The sequence below is a fragment of the Alosa sapidissima genome, chromosome 7 (genome assembly GCF_018492685.1).
Source record: "Alosa sapidissima isolate fAloSap1 chromosome 7, fAloSap1.pri, whole genome shotgun sequence".
NCBI lineage: Eukaryota > Metazoa > Chordata > Actinopteri > Clupeiformes > Clupeidae > Alosa > Alosa sapidissima.
This window is the reverse complement of record NC_055963.1, coordinates 27153983-27169136: the sequence shown is the minus strand read 5'-3', so window position 1 is coordinate 27169136 and position 15154 is coordinate 27153983. Positions and strand designations below refer to the sequence as shown.

Genomic DNA, 15154 nt, shown 5'->3' with positions numbered 1-15154 from the left:
CATGTCAACAACATCACTACAACAGCAGTACTTTAAACAAAATTTTATTAAAAATAAATACAGAACACAACAAACTTAAAACAAACGTAGCAACCCACGCAACATAATTATGATAGAGTTACAAATTCAAAATGCTACAGTTTTTGATAGGCAGTCACAATGTCTTGTAAACACAAAATAGCTAACTTTTATATCCTGTAAAGGAATGCTATCTTGACTGATAAGAAGAGGACATCAGTGGGGTCTGTCTGGGTCTACAAATTCGTAATACATAATCAAATAACAAAAGCCTCAGCATACTTATATTTATAAATAAACATCTTTACAAAATGTAAGAATATCAGCAATAACCCCTGACAAAAAATACAACAAACAAATGCCACTGAGAATAAAAAGAACATCTGAAGCGCTATGGATGAGTATTTACATGATCAACACCTGTTGAAGTAGGCTACGGCAAAATCATTTTTAGTACAGTGGCGCCCATGTCTACGTACAGCCTTGAGGTGTTCCTATCATAAACATGACACAGAGTTTGAAAGATGGGCTCGAGCTGTGAACATGTGCTGGCACTGACAGACTGCCGTTTGGATAGGGGTCTGGAGAGAGATAGGGGACCGTGGGCCCTTTGCAGCCGGACGCTGGTGCTTTGACAGAGTGGACGCCCTGGCCGGCTGGGATTAGTCTGCTATGCAGCGCAAGTCCAGGCGGGAGTCTGCCCCCATTGTTGCTTTTATTACGACCATCTCGCCGCCTGTGTTGCCATGGCGGTGCTGAGGCCCGGGGCACCAAAGTCCATCACTGTCCGATGTGGCAGAATTCCAGACCGGGGCTGAATCATTACGTTGTGGCAGTTATATTCCCAAATGTTATCATAGTCCAGCTCCTGGTCGTCCGGCTCGGCAGGCTCAAGGTAGCAGTTCTCATCTGTGGGGGTGGAAGAAGGGGGAAAAATGACGGACTTGTCAGCTTCAACTTCATAATTGCAGTGTCAAGTAAAATCTGTCTTGCCAAGACTGAGCAATGATGATTGGTCTGGCCCTGTTCCAGACCATTTTTGCCATGCTTTGTGAAGGCATCTAAACCTGTGGTACGACATGCCTGGGCCAAGCTTTCTCTGCATTTTGCAGTCAGAATGAAAGTAAAATAGCAATAAATTCCCTTCGTCATACACTGGAATGTAAAACCACAGATCTGTCTCAATACAATAATTATGTAATATTGTCATTTCACACAACAACACCTGAAAACCTGCCTATGTCTGGCATACTAGTGTAAATACTAGAGTGTGGCTCTGCTGCTGAAGCACAGGGCTTTGCCTGTCTGTTGAACTCTGATGTTTTAATGTGGGGCCAAGCCAACAGTGGCCCGGGCTACTGCAGTTGTGCTCTCTAAATCACGGGCGGCAGTAATCCTGTCCTGCACGAGGCTTCCCCTCTCACACGACACCTGCACTTCACAGCGGAGGGGAGGGCGGTGGAGCGGCCAGAGTGGGCCAGAGCTCAATTTCACACACACATCTGCTGCTCCGCCGCACGACCCTGCCCCACACACACACACACACACACACACACACACACACACCGCAAGAGGCCCAGTGCTGACTCTGCCTCATGTTCAGGGGTGGGGGGAGAGAGACGACACCCTCACACTTTCCATGAAGTCTGCGCATCTGTGTATGTGTGTGTGTAAGACAGAGAGAGAGAGTGTGTGGGGGGGATTCCTGACACCCTGACACTTTCATTACTGCATGCTGTATACATGTGTGCATGTGTGTTTGTACGTATTGTGCTTGTACGTATTGTGTGTGTGTGTGTGTGTGCCTGCGGGAGAGTGTTTGTGTGTGTGTTTGTGTACTGTACATGTGCACGGAAAGGTCATTCTAAAACTATCCTGACTAGTCTATGTCTTAGACTGAGCTCTACACACATGCTCTGGGAATTGTCACCACACAGATCATTTTCACTGGCAACTCATTTAACCATGAGATCTATGACACCAGTATGTCACTTCTGTTTGAGTGAATTAAGTTCACTCAAACATACAGTACAGTAAGTGGCCATCCATTATAACATTAGAACAAGTCACTGACAGGGGCAAGAACCCGATATTATCATATCCTATTCCCCCACACTTTATTAACTCGGTGGCATTTGAACTTGCTTTTGTACTCAAGCGGTCACACAACTTGTGCACCGTGTATTGAGTTACCCGGTTTAATAGCACTTGAATGCACCATTGTGACTTTGACACTAAAACTGTCACATTCCTCGCATTCTCACCTGGGGAGTAGCCGTATGAGATCTGCTGGGTCTCCATGGTAGCGCAGGATGTAAACGTTCGCTGTGAAAGGAGAACAAAAGTTAATAACAGCCTGCTTCAAGAATATCTTATGGTAGTGTTCTGGATGCAGAGGTGAGTTCTAGATTCAGAAAATAGCAGTCTAGGGTATTCCATGTCATCTACTGCAGATTTGCTCATTAGCAACCTGAGGAACCGTGGGTGTTAGCTACTGTGAGATGCATCGAGGTTCTGCTGGCTAAGAGAACTTGGAGGAGCAGGATTCTTGGCAGGATATTCAGTTTCTGTGCCTAACCTTTCTCCAGCTCTGCTTTAGTATATCTGAGTGTATCTGATTGCAGTGTGCAACCCATCCCGAGGGGGGAGAGGGAGGTGTGTGTGTGTGTGTGTGTGTGGGGGGGGGGGTCCTCACCTGTGTCAGGCTGCTGTGCTCGGGCACTGTGTTGGGCACTGGCAGCATCTTGAGTCTGGAGACGGCCTCGACATGCTGTTCGGACCCCCACTGGCTGACCCCCGCGTCCTGCTCCGGGGCCAGGCTGCCCCTGGTCCTCCGGCCCATGGGCGGAGTGCGCAGGCGGAAGTTTGCGGGCAGCATGGGTGGACACTGCTTCTCCGATGAGCTGTGCCAGGAAGACTGCTGCTAGACAAAGAGGGAAGAGGATGGAGTCAGTCAGATGACATTACATTACGTTAATATGAATTAAATAATACATAAGGAAAAAAAAAACTTCTTTATGCCATTTGATTTAATCTAACATGTCTGGTGCTTGAGATTAACTGCTTGTATTGTGTTTTGTAAATCATGCTACTGAAGTAGCGCACACTGCTGTGGTTGGGTGTCCTCTGGATTAACAGAGAGGTGATTCACTTGGCCCGCTCCCCCGACCTTTCAGCATGGGAAAGCTCTTAATTATGCAGGCGGATCAATCAATTAGTAATCAGGGGCGCTGGGGCCCTTAGAGAGAGAGAGAGAGAGAGAGAGAGAGAGACAGACGCCCCGCGTCAGATCTCTGGTCCCTGTTTTCGAGGTGTTGGGTGGCTGTGGGGCTCAGCGCGGCAGTGTGTAAAGCGAGATCCATAGATCCGGTGTCCTGACCCACTTACCGCCGGATTAACATGGCTCCCCTGCGGGGGGTACCCGCCGGGTGTGGTGGGGTCATCGTAGAGGGGCGAGAGGGGCTTTCGGAGGGGGCCGCACATGTCCGAGTGCCTCTGGGGGTAGCTGGGCTGGTGGTGGAACTTGATGGAGGACTGTGGCGTGCTCCAGCTGTTGGACTGCGGACAGAAGAGAGAAGCACTTCAGTAATCAGCGTCTCGCCTTACAGACGAGCCTTTTAAAGGAGTCATTCTTCACTGTCTTAAGGGTAAATCCTCAACTCCTCCACTCCCAGTGTATTGTGTGACAAACCGGTTGGACTGCTAATAAAGAATGAAAGCTGTGATGATGACCCCCTTGATTTAAAGGGATCCTCTTTACATAAGAGCAATGACTCAAGTTCAAGTGCTCACCTGTCTTCGTGTGACATGACAACTGACACGGGCCTTACCTTAATAAGAGGGGCCTTTTCGACACGCTGGATGGGTCCGTTGCGGGTGACGGAAGTGTAGGGCATGTTGTAGACGGGCGATGGGGGAATCTCGGACGAGAGGTAGGAGGACCGCAGCGGCGAGGAGTAGCGCGAGGACAGCGGGCGAAGGTCCGGCTGGGGCCGCACGTGAGACGACACGCTGTTGCTACGGCTACCCAGGCGGGCGGAGTACTGAGTCTCGCCGGACGGGGGCCGGCTGGAGGAGTACTACAGAGGGAGAAGAGAGCAGAGAGACCTTGTGAGTTGGTGCTGTTAGGCACAGCATCAGCTTAACAGATACAGCAGGACAAGGCCAAGGTGAAGGGCAGTTTAATTGGATCTGCAGGACCTGGTGCTATCCTGCAGCAGAGATAATTAGAATCCATTCTCGCTAAACATGCTCCTGGGCATGGATCCATCTGCTGTAAACTAATTGGCATTCCCTTTTTCAGTGATATCAACAGAGAAAGGAGGACACCATATGATATGACCACAGAGCTTCAAAGGGATTTTTGCCATCAGTGCAGTGATCGTGGGTGCAACTGATTACTACATCACACAAATATCTGAAAGAGTTCAGGGGCATCCACTTTGGTGTGACTGTGCCAAATAAAACAATATGTATCAGTGAGTTATAAGAAGTTACAATATTTGACTTTGTTAAGTATATAGAGCTGAAGTACTCCTCAGAACTGAGCTGAAGTGCTCCTAAAAACTCGTGACAAAACTTTGTGCGGGAAAACAATAAAGGCTTAGACTGGACCGCGATTAATTATTAACATCTCCACACCTTCCTGAAAGTCAGGCAGCTCTTCTGTTTAAAAACAAACACCGCCACTGATGCCAAGACCTCACGGAAAGGGAGACAGCTCGGACAAACACAACCCCACGTACACTTGTGGGCACACACACAAACACAGATATATTTACACACACACACAGATAGAGAGAGAGAAGAGAGAGAGAGAGAGAGAGAGAGAGAGAGAGAGAGAGAGAGAGAGAGAAAGCGTGCTTGTTCTCTGAGCTCCCTTGGCTCTTTTTTATCGTTTCGGGGGCATCAGCACATTCTCCTGCTCCCCCTCTCGCTAGGGCGGCAGCGGCGAGATAAGATGTTAAACTCACACAGAGGGGCTCCGTGTAACCGGGGGACAGGGGATTATCCTCTCCGCTGGGAAAGGGCAGCTCGTGGGAGCCGCGGCCGCTGTGCGACAGCCTCAGCGCCTCGGTCGGGCCACGGCTGTGGCTTGTGTTGCTCCACCTGTCGAAGTCTGGAGCCTGATAATGATAGGGCGTACACAGCATTAAATACAGAATCTCAATCAACAACACCAGACATGTTTCAAATCACAATAAGATATTTCACCATCAAAAAGAACAAAAGAGACACAGACAAAAGGGAGGAAGAGAGAGAAAGAGAGGGAAGAGTAATTTGGTGGAGGGATGGCACAGTACCTCTCTCTGGGTTGGAGTGTAGATGATGTCATAGACGGGGGGAGGGGGGCTAAGGATGGGCACATCTGCCGATTTAAAATGCTCGATCCAGTCATGAAACTCTGTCTTGTCCGGGCATGAGACGATGATGGGGTTGATGAGCTTGCCTGGCAACGAGATCAACAAGTGGGAAGGTCATGTAAGTGTCTCAATGCCGCAAACAGAGCAAAGGGGGAGCTCCACATCCAAAATAGCGTTTTGCATCACGCTTGGGAAAGTGGATACTGTACTGACACACGTCATCCTGGTTTCGTTTGATCACCTGAAATTTCTATTTCTCTCTTGCTATATTTAAGGTGCTGTTGACCAGTGTCTGGCTTACCTTCGATCATGAATGTGTTGGGCTTGACCTCTTGACAGGGTGTGGTGACCGTGATCATGTTCAGGGAAAGTTTCCCCTGCAATAAAAAGCGATGATGTTAGAAACACTCCCACCGAATGCAATGAATACCCTGAGAAATGAAGGGTGCCCAAGAAAGGAGCTCAATCCTGTGTAGGCCATGAGAGATGCAGCTGTGTACCTTGTAGAAGAGCCGGTTGTTTTCCCCAGACAGGAAGATTAGTGTGTCAGGGTACATGACCAGGAGTCGGTCACTCTTGTCCTGTGTGAAAACAAACAGAAACGTTCATTTGAATACAAGGTTTGACAAATGTTTGCTTCAGACATGACACTGGTGGGAATACTGGTGAGAAAGCGCTTGTGGCAGATTTTGGAAGCGAACCAGGATCAAGTTGGGACCAGTTAAAAGTCAGGACAAAGGAGCCGGCCTAGTGGCATTCTGTGCAACCATGTTTACATTAAACAATGGTTCATTAAATCAATTAAAAGTAATACAGTACAAAAGGGTGTTCACAGTGTTAAGGACAAGCTTATGATTGGGTCCACCTGCAGACAGGTACATGGCATAAAACCACCTTGTTACCACCGGTTACCATCGTGCATACTCATGCACCGCCGGCCTATAGTGTATGCAGTACACAGTACAGAGTACAGTCTCCCAAGGATGTCAACTCAGAGTGGAGATAGACTGTATCTTTGGCCATGAGAAATGCAGCCTGGCTGACTGACATGCACTGAGAGAGAGGGGTGTGTCGCCCTGTAGACCTATGTGGGTGTGTCTGACAACAAACAGCTGTGAGGTGAGTCAAGTCACTGCGTGAGCGAGGCAACTGGTTTACACACCCTCTACACAAGCTCCTTCACACATCACTGACACATAGACAGACAAACAGACACACACACACACACACACACACACACGCACACACACGTGCACACACACACACACACACACACACACACACACACACACACACACACATACACACAAATGTGCACACAAAGATTTCAACTCCCTTTACAAATAAATGTTTGGAGGTTTCCATTTCCCTGAGCGGAAGCCATCTTGACCGTACTTATGTGGTCAGCTATATTTTCCAGGACTTTGAGTGGAATGGCAATAAACAATGAAGATGTGGAGAAAAAAACATGCTTTTAACGCCTCATGGAATTTTCTTTTTTTTCCCTTTGTAAAGAAGAGAGAGAGTGGACCCACTCACACTGTTTAGACACACACTGTGCTCTTGGCAAGCTGACGTAAAATTGTTGAGTTGCGCAACAGTTATGCTATGTGAACTCAGATATGAGAGGCCCCCTCATAGTTCACTCATCTGTTTATCTTTCCACTTTTAAAATCCCCACTGTTTGATAACAGCCGTGTGTCATGCCAGGCACCAGGAAGTTACGGTAATATTCCCTAAGTCTCCTGGGGTCGACATACTCACAACAGAGACCAGACACATGACTCAATTTAAGTTGGAAAAATTGTTAGGTAGCAGTAGAAGAAGCAGCAGCCGCTGACTAAGAACTAATTTGTTATGCATCATCGGCCATTTCAAGACAACATACTCAATCAGAAAAAGACAAAGGTGTTACTCTTACCTGGCAAGGCAGGTGCTGGATCTTGACTTTGGTCACATAGACGATGGGCCCAAGGCTCTCTCTCTGGGAGCCCTCCCACTCGTAGATGGGTTCGTTGCTGATGGAGTTCCTGAGCTCCTCTCTCCCTTCGCCGTCATCTTCCTCCGTCTGGGTCTAAGAGAGGAAGGATGACACCTTGTGATTAACAGCATGGCAGGTAAATCATCATCATGACTGTCCCTTACATATAGTATACTGTTTTCGGTAACATGACAACATAGTCTGGAGCAGTTACTGTTATGTTGAACTCATGTGCACTGTTTTGCAATTGACCTCTGAGTGTGGTCAGTTAAACCTGGGTAAAACAAATAAGACACTAATGATAGGACTAGTTGGTTCAAGAGGCTGTTTTTGTGAGGTAAACCTCAGCGTTCGCAGCTTTGGGGCGGGTGTGGACAGTGAGCGGAAATGTTTCCTTTTCTGATGTGGCTGCTCAGACTGACCCAATCCCAGCCCCTCCCAGTGAAAAATCCCCAGGCAAAGACAACTGACCCAAATTACTCACCACAGCTTAAGTGAAGACTTCCTGTTATTACAACTACTCACAATCCTTCCCTCTCTAAAGCCCACAGGAATCAGTTCAAAGGTGCCACGGACAGATAAAGCAGTGCTATCTTTCCTGCCTCTCTCCACGTTACCTTGAAGTCTGAGTAGGTCTCAGTCGTGATAGCGGTTCCTCCGTTAGCCTCAATCTGGTTTTTCAGTAGCCCAAACCAGTTGTCCATCTCCTTCTGGTTGGCGCAATACACGATGATGGGGTTGAGGCTGACACCTACAAAAGATCACAGGGGTCACAGAGTCAGGGTTAAGGGGTCGCCACTGGAGAAAATACCACGTGGGCCTCCTACCGTGCAGATGACAGTTTGTTTGATTTAGGTTTACCTCGCTTTTTTTTCCAACAGACAGATCTTAAATAGGAGTTTGTCAGAGAAAGTTTCACAACACTTAACCTTGTAACGTTTTTTTTCTTTCTTAACTGTTGAATAGGGGGGTGACATGTTTTATTTCTGTTGTAGATGAGTCAACTTGAAGGAATCTTCACAGAACATCATATTGCAAAGAAATGGACTTTTCCTGTACTGAAGCACCTTGAGAACATTCAAGAACAGGGAAAGTCCCGTTATCAACCCTACATACCAGAGATATCAGTGCAGATATCTCTCCCTCTCCTGCCCAGCTTTGTCACTGATGGTAAAGTCTCTGACTGGGCAGTGTTATCTTTTCTCACAAGTATGCTGGCCTGCTTGGTAAGTATACAGGCATGCTTGTAAGCCTGCCATACCAGTCTTTAATTTTAGGTGCCGATAAAGCATGCTTTTGATGGTGGCACTTTTTCCCACAGTATGGCGAACACTCTGAAAACCAATAATATGTTAACAGATTGTAAATGTGTTATGGGCATAGCCTGTTGGCCTTTCACTACTTTTGCAGATCCTCTGTGTGTGTTTCTTTAAAATAACTTTTTAAAGTTGAGATAACTCTTGGTGTTGAGGGCTGAGGAGAAAGTTAAGTGGTTTCATGATGACAAGGTTAACTACCTTTCACACCAGTTTGAAGGGGATGTTTCCCCTGGGGAATTACTGGAACAGAAAAAAGCTCCAGGCCCATTGCTCCACACATGGGGGAAATGGGTGTCTTCTTCCCCTTATTTCTCTAAGACCAGATTCCTACCTGACACATAAGTCTAAGCAGGTATTCTGGGAATACAGTGTGGAACGTGGCGCTTTTCATCTGACCTGTGCAATCGTCTTACTCATAGCTGAAATATTCCTGAAAGTTCAGGTTGACCACAAGCGCAAAGAAAAAGAAAGAGAAAAAAAGAAAGAAAAAAAACCCCAAGAGGAGGACAAACATGAAGTGCAAACAGTGGACTGTTAAGCTGGCCCGGGTCTTGGAATGCATAATGGCTTCGCCATGACATGGAGAGACCTACACAGTGTCCGCTCCACTCGACAGCTGAGCGGCTTCGGCTGCACCTGTCAAATAACAAGGGGGGGGGCTTGAGGGAGAGTTTCACCCCTCTTTGACCGCGGGCAAATGGAGGCTCCTCTAGTTAGTCTTTGGGTGGGAAAGGGTGAGGGAGGTCGTGGTACTTTTTGAATCACTGGAATGTCTCAACATAGGAAGCAGCGAAGGTTGTAAATAGCGTGACTTTTGAGCTTATACTCTTCCTAGACTATCTAGCCTGTGCCTGGATACCCATGGCCTGCTCAGACTATGGGGATGAAAGCAATCTCAGGGATTTAGCAAAAGATATTGCTAGGTCTGGCCAGTGATACAGACTGTTTGTTGGATAATGCAAGTCAGAGCAAGACTACAGGCTAGATTCCATCGATAAACCTCTGTTCCGAGCAACAGTTTAGGATTAAAATTAGCGCTTTGGGATTTATTTCTTTGCCAACATTTTTAAATAAACAGAAAACGAATCATGCTGGTAATCCACTTAGAGCCACATTATCTGCATCAATCAGAACAAGCAGCTATTGTCTGGCTATCAGGAGAGCTCTGCCCGCACGTAGCAGGAGGCCTTGCTTACCATTTATCTGGAATGCGAATTCCTGTGGTTCGTTGTAGCTGCTGCGACTCTGTACTTTGCGCAGGGTGAGCTCCTTCAGTGGGAGAGTCCCCTGCAGACACAAAACAAACACAAGATTGTCCAAGATGAACAAGTGTTTCAAGTACTGTGTACCACACTACAACACTTCACATTGAAGTACTTTTCTTTTTGAGGTCAAGTTAAATTAAGTTTTCTGTTTCTTCTTCTGTAAGATAGGCTGTGCAGTACAAGTCCCCTCCCAAACATAGTCAGACAGACTCATTCATGTTGTTAACGTCAAATACAATAAACCATAATCACTGACGTTTACTAATCTACTGCTGACCCACCTCTCTTTCAGTGTACTGCATAATGTTTGCCTACACAAATAAAATCTGTGATTAATGCCTAGAGGCTTTACTGCAAGTGTGTGTGCTGCAAAGTGTGTTTACAGCCTCCGGAAGGGTTGGCATAGAAAGATGGTTATTGTATGTTGCATCATGATTATTCAGATATTATATTTCCCACAGACAAAGACATGTGTCATGTTTTTAATGACCTGAATTGTGCACTGTGGTTGTGCGTCTTGTCATAACACTGGTACTAATAAAAAGGATGATTAAGTGTTTGAGGTGATTGTGAGCTCACCTGGTAGGTGAGTCCGCTGCCACTGTTGGACACAAAATGTAGGTGAGTCTGAAAGAGGTCCAGGAAGCAATCATGCACATCCTGTGTGTGGATGGGGGGAGAGAAAATAACATTAAGCAAGGCATTTTGTGCTGACTATGTGCTATTTCACACAATTCCCTCCACACACACACACACACACACACACACACACACACACACACACACCACACACACACACACACACACACACACACACACACACACACACCACACACACACACTGAATAAACACAAGTAATCTACCAATGTATCCACCCATGCCACAATCATCTGGATCAGTTTTGAAATCTCACAAGGCACACATACACACTAATCTATTTATAATACTGCCCATTTTAATCTTTCTCTCATTTCAATCCAATTTCCATACAGGACACACCTTGTGATTGACACCAGATGGTTGACTTAAGTTATTAAATGATGATGTGTGAACTGCCCCATGCAAATAAGTGGGAATGGTTAGCAAACTCTTTCAAGTCAAAGAGGTCAGACAGTGATTTATAATTGGCCACTCACTCCCTTTAATCTGATATCGCAACCTCTAAGCTCTTTTGGTGGGCAACAACAATGTCAACTCTTTGTACTGCAAGTGTGAGGAAACACTTCCTCTCTGGGCTTGTATTGTCATGGGCCTGGTTAGAAAACAATATGTTCCCCACTATGACTTCACCCTGCCTTGTTTTCAGGGTGAATCTCTCTCTCTCTCTCTCTCTCTCTCTCTCTCTCTCTCTCTTTCTCTCCAAACATCGGTACATGGCATCAGGCGGATAGCTGATTCCCACGCTCCAGAGCCACTGAGCCTTCCCTATCTGCATCAGAGAGACGCGCTCCCTCAGGCGGCTGTCAGAACACGACGGAGTTGCTCAACACCTCCCGGCCCCCGGCGTGTTCTGACAGCAGCATGGACACCCCGGCACTGCGTCTGCACTCCCCCAGTGCTCCATTAATCAGCAGCGACACATCACCCGGCCGCAAATTCAGCTTCCCACAGCCACATCCTGTGACCGCCTGTTTGTTTTGTATCGGGTTCGAACAAAACAAAGGGGTGACTAACTCAAACCAAGTCATCATGAACCAAGAGAAAGTCCAATCGAGTGCTACCAGTAATGATGCGAGATCATATGGATAAGCCAGGCTCACATGTTCAGGTGGTTGCACCTGGGAGTCATCACACTGTAAACAGGATGAGTAAGGCGACTGGCTGAGTTGGTGGTTTCTGGGGCCCTGGGGGGTTGTTGCTGGTTCTGGACTGGGGTGGGAAAGAGTCAGGAACAGGTGGCTCCTTACCTGGCAGTGAAGGAACCGGAAGCGCACTCTGGAGCTGTGGATCATGCGACCATAGTTCTTCACGTTGATGCTGCTCTTCTTCCAGCCGCTGGCGGGGTCGTAGGGGAACGGGGGATCCCATTTTATATTGTCTATCGTCTGGAGGTCCTTCGGTGACATCTCCTGTGATTGGTCAAGAGAATTTGTAAACATTAGGTTCAGCACATTAAAGGTTTCACTCCTGAGTTACAGCAAATGGACATGGCCAGTAGACGGCACATAGGAAGTATTTGGAAATGACAGACATTCAAAGGAGAATGATTTCTGGGGGGGGGGGGGCCGCATTTACCTTGCGGGGAGTTACTGTACAGAGGATGTTGATGATGCTGTTGGATTTCTCCTGGCCCACCTCAGGGTTCTTCTTGCGGAACAGCTTGCTGCTGCATGTGAAAAACCAGACATCTGTTAGCATGAAGTCATCCCTGTGGCTTCCTAGCTCACTGCAGCATTGTTAGAGCATTACGATTTCAGGTTTGTGCAATTGATGAGCTTAGAGGGTGAATCTAAGCATAATGTTCTATGAGCACACAGCAGTAGGGCCGGTCAGCTGTCTGTGGTTTTAAACTGTATTAAGACACTTGGACACTGAATAGCTTCATATGCCAACCAAATACAACTCGTCTCCTCCTATAGATTACACTGGTTAAGATGGCCATTGTGAGAATCCTGTTACCACACCCACTCCACACTGGCCATTTAACTCCAGAGAACAATAGAGTTTATGTTTCAAATCCGACGCTTGTCTAGTAAAATAAGGTTCGAATGTCATCTGTTGTCACCCTGTGACCCCCATTTGTAATCGTTAGTGTCAGATCTCTATAATGAAGCCCTTCCTGCACATTGATAAGGGAGGAAGTCCAGCGTGAGACGGTCGGAATCATCCCCATCTCTCCCTATTTGAATGTGATTAGCATAACAACACTGGGCTCATTCACTCGGGGGGCGATTGCAGTTAAACATTTTCAGCATTATTCATTCTGGTTTAGCGATGAACGCGTGTGGAATCCTAACCATGCAAACTATGGGTGAAGAATGCTCTTAAGACAGGTAGGTGCAGTCCAACATGCTCGTAACATAGTAACACAATTGACTTTGCCATTTGTTTCACAGGTCTTGGCCTGGAGGTGGGGGAAAGAGAGAGAGAGACAGAGAGAGAGAGAGAGAGAGAGAGAGAGACAGAGAACTAAGAACACTGATGTCATTGTTCTGTGCTGAGTAATTCACCTGCACCCCCCACAGAGTCTCTCTGTGTGTGCATCTGTGTGAATGTGTGTGTGAATGTGTGTGTGTGTGTGTGTGTGTGTGTGTGTGTGTATGTGAGTGTGTGTGTGTGCGTGTGTGTGTGTGTGTGTGTGTGTGTGTGTGTGTATGTGTGTGTGAATGTGTGTGTGTGTGTGTGTGTGTGTGTGTGTGTGTGTGTGTGTGTGTGAATGTGTGTGTGTGTGTGTGTGAATGTGTGTGTGTGTGTGTGTGTGTGTGTGTGTGTGTGAATGTGCGTGTGTGTGTGTGTGTGAGAGAGAGAGAGAGAGGCCAGGTGAGAAAGGAGCCCAAGTTACATACTGGACTTCTGCCCTGTGTTTTCTTTTGAAACGGAGTGGCCCTGTGAGAGGCAGATTTCAAACTAACAGACTGCCACTGAGGTTCTATTACAACCAAAGAAAGTCAACCCAGGAATCACAGTAACCTCTGAACAGCGCAATTAAAGACAAGAAAACACATTTACCAGGATATTACTCTGTCTTCCACTATTCATGCTAAAATTATGCCAAAAGCATGCAAAACAACCAGCATGTCTCAAGAGAGAGTTAAGCTGTCTTTATCAGTGACTTAATCAGTAACAAAATCTAAACAGTTAACAACCAGTTTATTTTAAATGGCCAGTGTAGTCTTCTTGAAATTGTTAAAACACCTACAAGTACAATTCTCCATGAAATCTCTGTTTTTATTTTTGATACAGTATTGTACAGAGCAATCTCGCCATGAATCTTGTCTTGACCCCAGAGTCAGAAATGACAACTTCCCTTAGGTAAAGCATGACAGGGCTAGTTCTCGGAAGCAGATCAACTTCTGGAATGTTCACGGACAGTCCAAACTGTACGGCCACTTGACTAAACAAACTCTCGTGCCTAAAATGAAAACCCCTCAGAGCACAGCAGCCCAGTCCATTCAGAGGTGCCATGAGCAAAGACAGATAGACACCACCAAGAGAACAAATGGCCCTCGAGTTCCAGGGTCTCACCACCACTGCCAGGATACACATGAGAATGTCAACCCCTCCGCTGGGATGCGACCACTATGGCGATAGCCACATTCCTCCCACCAAGGCGACCCCTCCACACACACACACACTACTCTGAGGAGACCCATAAAACTAGACCCCTTTACAGAATGAATGAAAATAGTACACAACACATCTCCATGGGGACACCAAGCCAGTAGGCATCAGACATCAACCATAAACACAGCAGTAGCAGAATTTGAGTGAGTTCTCAGACTGATAACTCTCTCCTGGGAGCTCTCGGGGGCCAGGTGGCCAACACACACACACACACAGACACACACACACACAAGACGACTGACAGCCCCTACCTGTTCCTGCGGATGAAGCTCTTACTGGAAAACCTGAAGTTGTGCTGGGGAACACATGACATGCTGGTCCCCATGGTGGCTTCTCTGTGTCTCCGCTGCTTCTACTGCTTCTGTGTACTTGTGTGTGTCTGTGTGCGTGCGTGTGTGCGTGTCTCTCAGTGGAAGCGTGTTATATATCCCTCTGTGACGCTCCTGTTGTAATCCAAGCTGAGCCTCTTTGGCTCTCCGGCTGGCTGGTTGACTGTCTCTGTCGGCGTGTGTGTTGCTCTCACAGACGCGGAGAGGCTGATACTGAAGGGGAAGGCAGCCAGCCCACGGGTTGTATAGCCTGCCTCTGGGAGTGTGTCAGCAGCCAGAGAGGGGCGGGGCTTTGCGCTGAGGTGTGTGTCTGTGTGTGTGTGTGTGTGTGTGTGTGTGTGTCTGTGTGTGTGTGTGTGTGTGTGAGGGCAGGAGTCGAGAGAGAGAAAAGGGGGGGTTGAACTGGGGGCCCACACTTCACACCTTGCGTGGGATCTTGCTGTTAAATCAATCCTCACAACAAAGACGGGGGGTCTGTTGCCGTGCAATGTTTCACACCTTCGACCAGGCAAATGGGACTCATTTGAATGTTTGAAGAGCATCATGAAAGGCTGTTAAGTACGAACCGAGGCTACTGGAGTCATCTGGGAATTT

At 47.2% G+C, this 15154-nt stretch overlaps 1 protein-coding gene across 1 annotated transcript; it reads right to left on the bottom strand.

The window, feature by feature from the left end:
* Positions 1 to 28: 28 nt before the first annotated feature.
* On the bottom strand, positions 29 to 14898 carry plekhn1 (pleckstrin homology domain containing, family N member 1). The gene is made up of 16 exons (XM_042098833.1): positions 14483 to 14898; positions 12183 to 12273; positions 11855 to 12016; positions 10526 to 10606; positions 9878 to 9968; positions 7980 to 8113; positions 7303 to 7455; positions 5882 to 5962; positions 5683 to 5758; positions 5322 to 5467; positions 4992 to 5144; positions 3849 to 4097; positions 3406 to 3576; positions 2714 to 2938; positions 2283 to 2343; positions 29 to 927 (listed from the first exon to the last, which is right to left on the bottom strand). Exons 1-16 carry the CDS (start codon positions 14554 to 14556, stop codon positions 737 to 739), a joined length of 2139 nt encoding a protein of 712 aa, XP_041954767.1. The 5' UTR covers positions 14557 to 14898; the 3' UTR covers positions 29 to 736.
* Between the last annotated feature and the right edge of the window lie 256 nt (positions 14899 to 15154).